Here is a 13,655-nt window from a genome sequence, read left to right on the forward strand (position 1 = left end):
AAGTCATAATAAGCAGCTTACAAATTTAAATTGGAAACCATGAGAAAGTAGTAATGCCAGCATATTTTGATTTGAATGCTCTGCTGAATAAGGCAGCCTAAGGCAAATGATGTCATAATTATCTGTTGACTTGACCTAGGGGTGATGTGGAAGTACAACTTTTAGTTTTGCTGAGGACAAGGTACTAATTAATTATTAAGGTATATAGTTAGGTAATATTAGAATTGAAGCAATAAGTAATTTCATGGTCTTACAATCATTCTCCACAAAAATCTGCTGTTTCTAAAAGCCTCTTGGCATATATTATTTTTATTTTCCCATAACACATCATCTATAAATGAAATGCTTAATAAAGACTATCTTTAGGATTCTGTAAGTTATGTTTCTGTAGCGATAGAAAGCAAAGTCTCTTGCCAAAAATGAGTGTTTAAGAAGCAAAATTTGAATTGGATGAAGGATCTTCCATTGAATATTACAGAGAAATCTTTATATAACAAATCTGTGTTTGACCTTTAAGTCATTATTCAGTTATAAATACACAAGAAACACATGATTATTTGGAAATGTGTAGGTAACACATTATTCATTTTCAAACTTGAAAGAATCATACAGAACCTAATGTGAAGGTTTCCAGGTCTGTCAGTGCATCACTTGTGTGCAGGACATGGAGAAGCAGGCATTCCTTTTTATTGATAGGTGGATAAATTGGTAGATGCTTCCTAGAGAGCATTCTGGCAATATTTATCAAAATTTAAAATACATACATACTTTGTTCTAGCAAGTCTACCTGTGAGAATTTATTTTTGCCCTAATATATCCATAAGACATGCAAATAATTATGTATGAGGATGCTTTTTGCAGCAGTTTCTAGTGAAAAATTGGAAACAGCCTTACTGTCCATCAGTGGAGTGTGGGTTAAATAGATTTATTGTGTCTCCATTCCACTGAAATACTGTTTGTCCACAAAAAAGAATAGTATTCTGATATAAAAAGATATCCAACTTAAAAGAGAAAACAAACTGCAGAACAAGAAGATCCTACTTGAATTTTTTAAAAAGAGAGCTGATTCTATTCTTATATATGCATACAGAATGTCTGGATTATGCCCAAGAAGTTAATAGTGGTTATGCACACAGATTGGAAGATGCTTCCTTTTTATTGGATGTCTTTCCACATGGTTTAGATTTTTTACATGGAGCACATACTACTTAAGTAATTTTAAAGTCTCCATAGGTAACTGTGATTTCCTGCCCATGTGTTAAGCCTGAAGAGTTGCTTTAGTGGTGGAATTATAGTTTTATCTGGAGTAGCACAAAAGGACCCAAGGTTGATGGATGACCTTAGAAGCAAGCTTTAGTGAAGTTGCCATCAACATTGCTTGGGTGATTCTGTGTCCTTTCTTCTGAGATGGATAATGATTATGCACTGTATTTTGGCCCTTTCCACCAGTCAGGCTTTAAAAGACGGGTTTAAACAATAGAGAGAAGTGATTACACAGACATTAATATTCACCAGTGAAGATTCTTCCAGCCTCTACCCCTGATTGGTTGATTCTTACATGTTAAAGAATGTAGGTTAGCTTTTGAGAATGGCAGTTTTCTCATAGAATCGTAGAGTTATCTACATTGAGGTTACAGGTAAGAGCACCAAGGCCCAGAATTTCTTTGCTGAGGACCCACAGCTGCTAATGGCAAAGTCAGTTCTAAAATTCAGCTCTTGTGACTTTGTCCAGGAATTAATTACCTGTTTGCTCTGTCATGCTGCCTTCCCTTTGAGCATGCCGAGGAGGAAGGAGAGGATGGTAGGGATCTAGTACCGTGCTCCCACCTTGAACTGGTGATGCAGCGGGGAAAGCTGTGGGAAATCTTTGGCTTCTCCCTTCCTTCCCCCAAAACACTAGAAATATTTTTGGCTGTCAAAAAGCACCCCTCGTCCTGCACTGAGCTGATGATCAGTCAAGTCAAGAAGGTTTCAGGTAAATACCGTATAGAAAAATGCCTGTCAGGGAGTAGGGAAAGGAGAGAATCTTAACCTAAAGGCTTATTTTATGAAATAACTAAAATGTTCGAACTTTTATTCATAATCTTAAATAATTATTTTATATAGTTGTTTACCAACTTGTAGGGGCCATATGTATGTAGAAGAAAAGTTTTTCCTGAAAACATTTCTAAAGGAAAGTTTTGCCTATTTTTAAAAATTTGCTAGATTTGCTAGTATACTATGATATTGTTAATGTAGATATTGAATGTAACTGAATTAAAGAAGACAAATACTTTGTCATTTTGAAAAATGAGCTTTGTTTTCTTCTAGTCTAATGGATGGGATCCCAATGATATGTTTCGATATAATGAAGAAAATTATGGTGTAGTGTCTACATATGATAGCAGTTTATCTTCATATACGTAAGTTTTAAAAAGTTTGCTTTTATTTTGATACATTCGTCTTTGATTTTCATCAACTTAAAGTTTAAGTTGTATAAATGTTTCTGTTGGATTTTAAATTAAACAATTCTATGCAGTAATATCCTGTTACTACCTAGGCTGATAAATTCCCATTGAAACAAGGAATACATGTAGTTTACCTATACCCTAAGTTTATGCTTTAAATACATTTTATTTTTGTTTTGTTTATAAGTTGTAAAAACTAAATTTGCAAGTGTAGAGGTTATGCAGAAATAGTCGATTTAACCAATTTTGGGAATGTTATATTCCTCTAATGAAGAGGTAACAAAATAATTCAAAATTTGATTTATAAATAAATAGATCACTGTAACTCTTGCAGTTTTACCAGCATTTCAAATTCTAAACTCTGAATAGTTGATTATGACAGATACATAAATTTGACTTTAAAATACACTCACTTTGTTTTTTTTTCTTTTCCTTATGTTTCAGGGTACCCTTAGAAAGGGATAATTCAGAAGAATTTTTAAAACGAGAAGCAAGAGCAAACCAATTAGCAGAAGAAATTGAATCAAGTGCCCAGTACAAAGCCCGGGTGGCCCTGGAAAATGATGATAGGAGCGAAGAAGAAAAATACACAGCAGTTCAGAGAAATTCCAGTGAACGTGAGGGCCACAGCATAAACACTAGGTATTTAAAGGAAATCATGATGCAGTATTTTGGATACACAACTCAAGGTCTGTGTGAGAAGGTGTATTTTATATTTCATCTTCCTTTCATGTAGCTTAGGTAGAGAATGCAAATGGAATTGGTTTAAGATTCTATTAGAGAAAAGATTATAGTAATCTTGGAAAATATTTTTCAAGTGTGGCTCTGTGGAGCCAAGGGTTGGATGTACAGTGATGAGCAAGCCAAGGTCTGGAAGAGTTCATTCAGATTAGAGGTGTGTTCAAAGTACTAGCAACCTTCAGAGTGAGGAGAAACTAGCATAACCTGTAGGGTCAGAGGAGATGACATTTTGTGCTAGGATAGTAAATCTGTCCGCCACTCAGAGAAATAAGAAGAGTTCCTCACATGGTGAAAAGGCATGTGAAGGAACCTGGCCAGCTGAGGAAAGGGCTGGTTGTTTCTTATGTCTGGGATACAGGGTGCATGTTGAGGGTGTAATGGTGGCAGCTGGTGATAGGAAATGACGTAGTAAAGGACTTTATGTGTCACATTAAGGGGATGGCATGACTGAACTCAATATTGAGAAGTGGCCGAAACATGGAGACAAGTTAGTGTTTTGAAATAGTTCAGATGTTAAAACTTGGTAACCAGCTAGACCAGGGCTGGTGCTAGAAAGGTTAGAAAAAACCAGGGGTGACCATGACGTTTATGTGATAATTAAATGGATTGATGATTGTACTGTAATGGAGATAGAGAACATGGAGCAAGTTTGAAGGGAGGTACAATGAGCTCATTTGTGCAATTTATTGCATTTGAGAGGCTTGCAAGTCTTTCAGTCATTTATTCTTGAATGTGTAGAGGAGCATCTACTATATACCTGGTAGAGTAAGATAGACATCCTATCTTCAGGACACTCACAGCTTAGAATCTGGTGATTTGAATTAAAGTGTTCAGTGGGAGACGCTGAGACGGTGGAACTGGCAGTGTGGATTTGGGACTCATCAAGCATTGCTGAGATCGAAGCCATGAAAAACCAATGGGTAGGCACAGAGAGACGAGATCTCAGAAAACAAAGTAGAGAAAGCCAAGGAAAAAGAAAGTTTCCAGAAGACAGGCGATGATTGATACAATCAGCCATAAAGAGGCCAAGTAGGATGAGAATGAACACACACATCTGTTAAACTTTGTGCTTAGTAGGAGAATCTGAGGGACAGGGTAGGACAGAGGCTGGAACTCAGGGTAAGGTGGAAGAATTGGGGTGTCTGCGAGTGAGGCAGTTTGGTTTAGTGTTTAACTTTTCTATAACAAGCACCCTTCTGCCTAAATTACTTTTAGATTTGTTTCATTGGCCTGGTACCTATTAGGATAAAATGATTTAGAGGATCTCTCATTTTCAGGGAAAATAAATATATTCCTCCCGGACAAAGAAATAGAGAAGTCATATCCTGGGGAAGTGGGAGACAGAATTCGCCGCGTATGGGCCAGCCTGGATCGGCCTCCATGCCATCAAGACCCACCTCTCACACTTCAGATTTCAATCCGAATTCTGGTTCAGACCAAAGAGTAGTTAATGGAGGCAAGTATTTTGACCAAATTTGTCAATGTCATTGATCAAATATATATAGTTTTCTAAATATTTACAAGTTTACATGATTGAAAAGAATGTGCACACCTCTTAACGATTTCTGTGGAGTAATTTTTGCTTCAAAATCATTTAAACTTGCCTTTGTGGTTATCAAATTAGTAAAATTAGTAAAAGGTAGTATAAGTCATTGAAATGTATTTAGCATGATGAAATACTCATGTATTAAGATAAAGTGCTAAATTTAACCAAAGACATTCATTTGGCCAAAAAACACTCCACATGTAAAGAAATTGGAAACTTTGCGTAGGTTCTCTCAATTTTAAAAACACTGGATGATAAAATTATTTATACGTAGTTTATATGGAAAATCCTAATTGGTGTGAAACACTCGGTGGTTAATATAGATTAATTTTCCATTACTGTTTGTTTGTATATTCATATTGTTTACTTAAAGGATTTGGGGTAACTTGTAATACAAGACATGACCCAGAGTCACGTGAAGAAAATGAAGAAAGAAATGTGCTTAAAAAAACAAGTCTTAGTTTGAGGGTTGATATTGCATTTTAGCTTAAGTAAAAGAAACTTGCATTTTTAGTAGGAAGATATTTTTTACTCTACCTCTAAATCTAGATTGAATATAGCTCATCGGTCATGGATCTTTCATATAAGTCAGAGATACTAAACAGCTGTAATATAGACAGTATGGAGATGCGGCAATTAATAATAGCAATAGTATGTTACTAACTTAGGGAGAAAAGTGGGCCTTCTATTTTTAGGTATTGAAGTTTGGAAAATTAGAAAAATAGAGAACACGAAGTTTCCAATTTCATTTGTTTTCGCTGAGTCTCCAGAATTCCTCTCCAAATGAACACTCTTGAGTATTTTCTATACTTAGTATTGGGGGTATTTGAAATTTCTTTGCTCACTGAATTTTAGTCTTTGCTAAAGAATTTTAGTTATTCATGAACCGAATTTTCAAAGTAAAAAACCTGAAGGGGGCTAAGAAATGTATGATACTCAAGTGTGTGGAACCCTATGGAGAGGAAACCTGGACTATTTCCTAAGATTAAGGTAAGTGATATGTTACATGTTAGCTGTATTTTGACTTGTGCATACCCATCAGTGTCAATATATTTGGTGTTGACTGCTCTGTAGTTGCAGTTTATTAAGCAGTCTCTTCGATAAGCTAATTATCTTTTAGATAAATAAAATGCATAATTATATAGAAGGTCCCCCTTCTTTTTCTGATTTGGTAAGATTAAAATGTTTTTTGAAAGGGTAATGAATATTAACCTTTGTCACTCCTGTGACTCGAGAAAATAGAAGTAATGTTTTATTTCTACTTAAAAGGACTTGCTCTAATGAGATTTCAAACTGAACCTTACGTTCAAGTATAAGTAGATGAAAAATTACAGATGGTTATGAGAAACCAGCATTTTTAATGCGATATATAATATCTGCTGCTTATTTTCATGTTTCAAAAGCTAAACCTAATGTAAATAATCTTATTCCTGAGTTTTGTGATTTATTGTGTGAAATTCGTATATGCTAATACTCCTTTTAATTTTGATAACTGAGAAACAGTTACAGAAGCAGGAATAATAGGCAAAATCTTAACTGTCTTCTTCAATAGTATGTGTAGATCCTAATTAACCCTTTGGGAACGTGTATTCATTTAAACAGACTTAATTTTAAGGAGGTTAAAGTAAAATGTGAATTTATGTCAGTTTAAGTTATGCTAAAACTTATCACAAATCAAATGACTGTCCTCAAAGGGTTAAAATGTACAAGAAATCATTTTTGTCATTTTACTTTTTTTTCTGTTTACTTTTTCCCTCATTTTTTTCTTTAGTTTTTATACTTTCCTTCATATCATTTGTTCTGTCAGGTGTTCCCTGGCCATCGCCTTGCCCATCTCCTTCCTCTCGCCCACCTTCTCGCTACCAGTCAGGTCCCAACTCTCTTCCACCTCGGGCCGCCACCCCTACACGGCCGCCCTCCAGGCCCCCCTCGCGGCCATCCAGACCCCCGTCTCACCCCTCTGCTCATGGTTCTCCAGCTCCTGTCTCTACTATGCCTAAACGCATGTCTTCAGAAGGTACAATACCACAATTTGTTCATGTTTTTGTTTGTCTTTGTTTAACTCCTATGTGAGTTTATAATTACAAAATAGTTTCCTCTTCATTATTTGATAACCTATAATTTCCGTGTTTTAACTTTAGTTTATTAAAACTATTTCTATTAACCTTTTGTTCATTAGAGAGAAATTTGATAAATGCTGTGTGAAGCTGTGAACTAGTCTCAATTGTAAAAAGGGGGTTTATCTCTGCCTGGTATTGCTGCTCTGTTACCTAGGTCTGCCCCACGGGTCTTCTCCCTCCCAGTTCACACTGTATGCAGTGGTTTCTTCACCACTGCAGTGAACTTTCTTCACCCAGTTGTGGACTGACTGTCGAACCTATTATTTTACGGCTACTTGGCCAAGGTACTAGTGAACATACCTGTTGGCTATAGGCAGGAGTGGTGGTTTAGGGGTCCTTTTTGAGAGGGACATTCCATGCAGTTGCCTTTGTCTGTCAACCCTTAGATTACAATACAGAGTTTGGTTTTATGTTAGGGGAATTAAAAAAAAGAGCCTTGCAAAATTTTATAGTGAAAGTCTGCTTTACTCTGGAAGAAGCCCTTGATCTAATAATAAAATTGTTCTTAAAAACCATGTATGAATTTTAATCTTTAGGTATTTTTTTGCCCTTGTAAAAAAAAATCCTGTAATATTCATACAATATTTGATGTTAATTCACCATTGCGACATATCAAATATGTAGATGTGTTGTAGAAAGGTAACATTTTAATTTAAATGCAGCATAAATTAACGTGTTTTCTAAATGATAATGTCCTTTTGATGTTTAGGTTATTTGTGTTAAAATTTTAATCTGATTTTTTATTAAAATAAAGTTGATAAAGCGTATGTTGAGACTAATACAGTTTTCTGGAGTGAAGTGCTTCCCTGGGGGAAAACTGTTGGCTGTTTTTGATAAATTGTCACCATGCAGTCAGGGAGATCTGCATGACTAAAGTGGCTAACCTTCAACAGCATGTTGCACTGATTTTCAAGGTGACTTCCATACTCAAAAGTGCTTGTAATGATGGCCACTGAAAAAAATGTTAAATTCTGTTGAAGTATTTGTTACAGTCCATTGTTTGAATAAGTGATGTTTATATCACGAGAATATGTCGGATTTAACAGGACTCCTTAGTGAGCGAGAACGTCCTCACTACAGTAAGATGTAAGCATTGCTGTGGACTGACTATTCACACAGAAGTATACCTTCTGCATATTCAGGGATGCTACATTCAATTTTTCTTTTTAACTAATATGAATTAAAATATGTTTTCTGGTCATGTAGTTAGGTGACACTGAAGCATTTTTAAGTGTGAACTTTAAAACTATTAAATATAGTGGTTTTCTGTGCTTAATACAGGGGCATACATTTTGTTTCTGTAAATATTTGATATATTACCAAAAATAATGAGTTTTTTAAAGTTGCAATTTGATTTCATTGATCTGGGCCAACCTGCTTTCTCTGTCTTTTTCTAAAAGGAATGTTAAAAAGTGTGTAAATATGCAGATACCTAATTCTTAAATCATTCTTTGATATAAATCAGTCGTGTGTGTGTATTTGAAAACTATAATATATAACATTAACATTCTTTCTAAGATTGTGTCCATTATTAAATTCCTAATGAGGACACAAATTAATTGAACATAAGATTGGCAGCAAGGTAAGGGTGAGAGTGAGGAGCCTGGATTTTGACATTAAGAATGACTTTTGCCAGGTGTTAGTACTGCCAGGCTTCTCTGGTGAGAGCCATTTTGTCCAGTTTTCACCTGACTGTTTTGTTTGAAAGCACAGTAGACTTCTTCAGAAATAGAAATTGCTGATGGGGTGACAATGATGTATAATTTTGATAATTCATATAGTGCAAATTTCTTCCCCAAATGTCAATTATTCTGGTCTTAAAAGTCATGCTTTAAACACTGGAATTTTCAGCTCACAGCTTGTTAAGTCTGAGAAAGTGCTTATAGGTGAGGACTGTTTTAAGCCATGGGTTGTAAAATTCATCACCATGGCAAAAGAGGTAGATAAACTAAGATTTTGGAGAAATTTGAGAAGGGTATGTGCATACATTTCAGTAGTACAAAGATATATAGGGCTTAATAATCTTTTGTTTAAAAATATTATTTTTATAGTTTTAGAAGTAATACAGAAAATTTAAGGGAAAAAGCTGAAAGTATATGGTAAAATTAAAAATTATTCCATCATGTTGCCGTAACTTCTATTGACATTATTTTTATATGCTTACAAATAATGGATGATGTAGGTTAAACAACTTGCTAAAATCTTTGAAGAATTATGACATCTTATTTGATTTCCTACCACAAATTTCATCCCTCCCTTTCTTTAAAAATAAAGGGAAATAAAATAAAATTTATTCATAAAACTTTGTGTCATTCTACAAAATAATTCTGAAAGAATATAGCTAAAATACGTATGGCTTTTCCCCCCCTTTTTTCTTTAACCAAGGAGAAACTAAGAGAATGGGGTGTGTGCGAATGGGGTGTTTGTATATTTAGCAGAAAAGTAGTACTGATGGGCATTGTGGCATTTATGTGATGTTCACTGTTCCTTTCTTAGGGCCTCCAAGGATGTCCCCAAAGGCCCAGCGACACCCTCGAAATCACAGAGTTTCTGCTGGGAGGGGTTCCATTTCCAGTGGCCTAGAATTTGTATCCCATACCCCACCAAGTGAAGCAGCTGCTCCTCCAGCAGCAAGGACCAGTCCCGCAGGGGGCACGTGGTCATCCGTGGTCAGTGGGGGTAGGTAACACCTGGCTTGGACATAATGACAGTGTTCGTTTGCATAATTCTGCTAGATGCACAAAGGGCTGAGCTCAAGCTCTGTTTGAGGAGTATAAGTGTGTATATTACAAATGGAATAACCAGGAACTGGGAAACCTATTATTTTTATTCTGGGCTCTACCACTTAAAGTGTCACCATATGTTAGAGCAATTCATGTGATCATTCTGAATGTCAGTTTTCTCAATGAGTAAAATAATTCTTGCCCAGTTTACTTGATGGACCTGTGATGAGATTCATATGATAGTCATAAGTATGAATATAATTCTTACAGTTTTATAAAGTGCCATTCAAATATAAGTCAAACACGGTACGTAACACTGTTCGGAGGGACCGTATTTCCTATCTTCTTAGCAACATGATTCATTCCGCAGACATTATTTTGGGCTTTATAGTATTGTGTGTTTCTATAGCGTCTATATATGGCACTAATTCCTGGCTGTATTTCCTTTATAAGGAGTATCAAACACCAGGAGGGGCCCAAGTTTTATCTGTGACTAGCCTGAGGAATGTGCTGACAGCAGCTATGAAAGTGTAAAAACTACACTTGACAAGATCTTATAATTAGGCTAAGACTGCTTTTGCTACTTACATTTTGCTTCCATGATAACGGTGGAGAGTTATTATAGCCTGCACTGACTGAGGCTTTTTGGTCTTAATCAGTGAATAGAACCTTTGAAGAAAAAAGATCTTTAAGCTCTACAAACAAAAATATACTCAACTCTATTAAATGTCTTTAGTTGATATACACTGTTCAGCTTCATCTATGCATAATTATATTGTAAATTCCTTTGAACTTTCTATTTTCTTCTTTGGTCTTCAATTATAAGGAAATAACAATTCAATTAACAAAATAGAATTTTTAGAAATCTTTATTTCTTCAGTTGCACCATTAATCATTTGACAAATCAGATGATCTGGAAATGAATTTTGAGAGTAAAACATGATTATAGAAGTGAGAGAGAAAAACAGAGATACACGCAGAACAGTGTTACAGGTTTGCTCTTTATACTAATCAGAAAAATGGCAATTGTTGAATAATAGTTTTCTTCCATGACCGTTGTGACTTAAAAAGAAAAAAAAATGAAGAACCACTAACATGAAGCAAATTAAACAATTTTCCCTAAATCTTTGAATCTGAGCTCCACAAATGTTATAATGGAATATGAAACCTATTAGATATTTATTTTGAAGTTGTGGCATATGAACCGCTGCTTGGATTAAATTCCCCTTTGGACTAAATTGAATCCTTGATTTCCTTCATTACTACAGAATGGATCTTTTGTGGCAAGAAAGAGCATATAGGATTGGCTGCAAGCTGCTACATGGTGTTTGAGTTTATTATTTGAAGGAGAAATGAATAAGCGTACTTCTTAGGGTTTCCCCTCCACACATACACCTTTTTTAAAGAAACAGTCTTACTTTTTAGTAGATAATGTTGCTATATTTACTATTTAAAATGGCATTTATCTTGCCTTGGAAATCCATTTTCTAACTTCATTTAAAATACTGCCTTTAGAATTAAAAAATTTAGTTAGAAGGAAAAATTGCAGTTGTACTTAGGTATTAGTAGTTGCTGTTCTTCAGCTATTTGTATTCTCAATCACCACCACTCTTCTTAAGACTATGGGAAAGAAAGCAGGGTGATGGAATAAAGAGTCATAGGGAATGGGGGCTGGATAGGACTATTTTGCCTAAATCTTCAGAGAAACCTCTTTGAGGAAGTGACATTTGAGCTGAGAATGTAATGGATAACTTTTCTTTTTCTCCTAGTTCCCAGATTATCCCCTAAAACTCACAGACCCAGGTCTCCCAGACAGAACAGTATTGGAAATACTCCTAGTGGACCAGTTCTTGCTTCTCCCCAAGCTGGTATTATACCAACTGAAGCTGTAGCAATGCCAGTTCCAGCTGCATCTCCTACGCCTGCCAGTCCTGCATCTAACAGAGCTGTTACCCCATCTATTGAGGGTATGTAAGAAAGGGCTTCCAGATCCATAAGGTCGTTTGTGAAGTACAGTGATACAGGTTTAACATTACACGAAAACCACTATGTTGTTTTATTCATAGGTATGTATTTGCGTGCACATGTAAAATTTTATGTAAATGAAGTTAGTTCTGTAAGTAATACTGCTAATTTCTTAATGAGTGTTGGTAAGATTAACATTTATGGCTAGTACATGTCAATATAAATATAATTATTGGTGTTTCATATGTCTGCAAAGGCGAAAAACTTCTTTAAATGGATTTTTTTTCCCCAAAAATAGTTGAATATTTTTCCAATTTACTTTTCGAACTTCTATGTAACTTTGAATTTAAAAAAAAAAAAAATTATCTTCTAGCTAAGGATCCCAGGCTTCAAGATCAGAGGCAGAACTCTCCTGCAGGGAATAAAGAAAATATGAAGCCCAGTGAGACATCACCTAGCTTCTCAAAAGCTGAAAGTAAAGGTTAGAGCTTTAAAAAGTCTTTATATATAACTGTAGAAATAGGAAGGAGTATGTCTGATCTCATGCCTGATACAGAGTATTTTTGGTTAACACTTTTTTTGGTATCGTGCATATTTACATGCATAATTTGACAAATTCCAGTCTATACTTAATATATTGAAATTTTTGTTATATTTCATAATAGAGCTTACTTTCATTTCTAACATCCCATCCTAAAAGAATTTTAAGTTCAAGATTAGAAATAAATCTATATCTAATAGTTCTTAATTTTACAGGTATCTCACCAATTGTTTCTGAGCATAGAAAACAGATTGATGACCTAAAGAAATTTAAGAATGATTTTAGGGTAAGTGTTGTGTTAAAATTTTTAAAAACAAATATTAAACATTACTAAGAATCTTTATATCATCCATTTACAAAAATGCATTATATGTATACCCACAAACATCGAACCATGTGTATAGAAAGGTAAACATTCTGAAAAGTTGTCTTTGTCTATGTTCTAAGTAGGGTAACTAAAATCATGAGATTTGGTAAGAACAATACAGATATCAAATGAGAGAATATAATTTTGACATTTGAAGCTACCATAACATAGTATTTGATGTTCATTTAATGACTTTATTCACTGAAGAGCAGAACAAGGCTAAAGCATTAATCATCTGAGGTGGCGAGTGGAAGATATACTGCACCCTGGTGTTCTGACATAGTTGCAGATTTACACTTTGTGCACAAATGTATTGTGGCAGAAATCTTTGTGTAATATCATTTCTTTATCTTAAGACTTACTCAACATACTCTAATCTCTTCTGGAGAACTATTTCATTTTTTGCACAATATTTAATATATCATGCATATCAAGGTATATTTGGAACCAAATATTAGTATTGGTCATAATCTGTAAACTGTTAAATGTAAAATAAATATAAACTATTTTTATAAATTAAAAAAATAAAATAAAGCTAATTATAAAAGGGGGAAAAAAGGTGTATTTTCAAACCAACTCAAGAAATCGTCCTGAAACTTAGCTTCTTAGGAAGACAAAGTTTGATTATCAGCCTTTGAAAAAATGACTGACTTAAAAGATGAATGAATCACAGGCAAAAGGCAGCCTTTTTCTAGCTAATGCTGTCCTGTGTACCTGCCCTCCTCAGCTGCATCCTCTTGCTAGAGGGAAGGGTTTCTTTCCTGTGCAGTTCTTTATACTGTATAGGAATGGATCCCTTAGCAACAGGTGATAATTATTATATAATCTTCAATATGATATAAATAGTGTCATGCTATAGGTATTCTTGCTCATTTGCTGTTATTTCCTCAGCATTCTTTTTTACAATCATCAGTCCCTTCTTAGAGTACACTTGCATTGAGTTTATGTTATGAAGGAAGAAATATTTTTACTTTGAAGCATATTACTTTGATGCATTAATATGTTTTTGTAACAGTTTTATTGATAAAATTTACATATCATATACAGTTTAGCTATTTGAAATTAAGCAATTCAGTGGTTTTTAGTATATTCAGAGAGTTGTACAACTGTCACCACAGTCAATTTTAGAACAGTTTCTTCATCTCACAAAGAAGCCCCATACTCATGAGCTCATTTGCCTTCAAACACCACTCTCCCCTCCAGGT

General features: G+C 34.7%; 1 protein-coding gene across 26 annotated transcripts in view; it reads left to right on the forward strand.

Annotated features, from left to right (window-relative positions):
* The window catches only part of ATXN2 (ataxin 2), a 100,407-nt gene that overhangs the window by 56,377 nt on the left and 30,375 nt on the right, over positions 1-13,655 (forward strand). For 15 of the 26 annotated variants that reach the window (XM_074321348.1, XM_074321351.1, XM_074321336.1 and 12 more), the window contains 8 exons: positions 2,311-2,402; positions 2,892-3,089; positions 4,466-4,644; positions 6,542-6,751; positions 9,351-9,533; positions 11,347-11,544; positions 11,916-12,023; positions 12,299-12,369. In XM_074321348.1, the coding sequence (XP_074177449.1) occupies positions 2,311-2,402; positions 2,892-3,089; positions 4,466-4,644; positions 6,542-6,751; positions 9,351-9,533; positions 11,347-11,544; positions 11,916-12,023; positions 12,299-12,369 (1,239 nt within the window). Of the gene's footprint in view, positions 1-2,310; positions 2,403-2,891; positions 3,090-4,465; positions 4,645-6,505; positions 6,752-9,350; positions 9,534-11,346; positions 11,545-11,915; positions 12,024-12,298; positions 12,370-13,655 lie in introns of all 26 variants that reach the window. The other 11 variants (XM_074321354.1, XM_074321343.1, XM_074321339.1 and 8 more) reach the window with 2 other exon arrangements.

Source organism: Rhinolophus sinicus, linkage group LG16 (genome assembly GCF_036562045.2).
Source record: "Rhinolophus sinicus isolate RSC01 linkage group LG16, ASM3656204v1, whole genome shotgun sequence".
NCBI classification, from domain to species: Eukaryota; Metazoa; Chordata; class Mammalia; order Chiroptera; family Rhinolophidae; genus Rhinolophus; species Rhinolophus sinicus.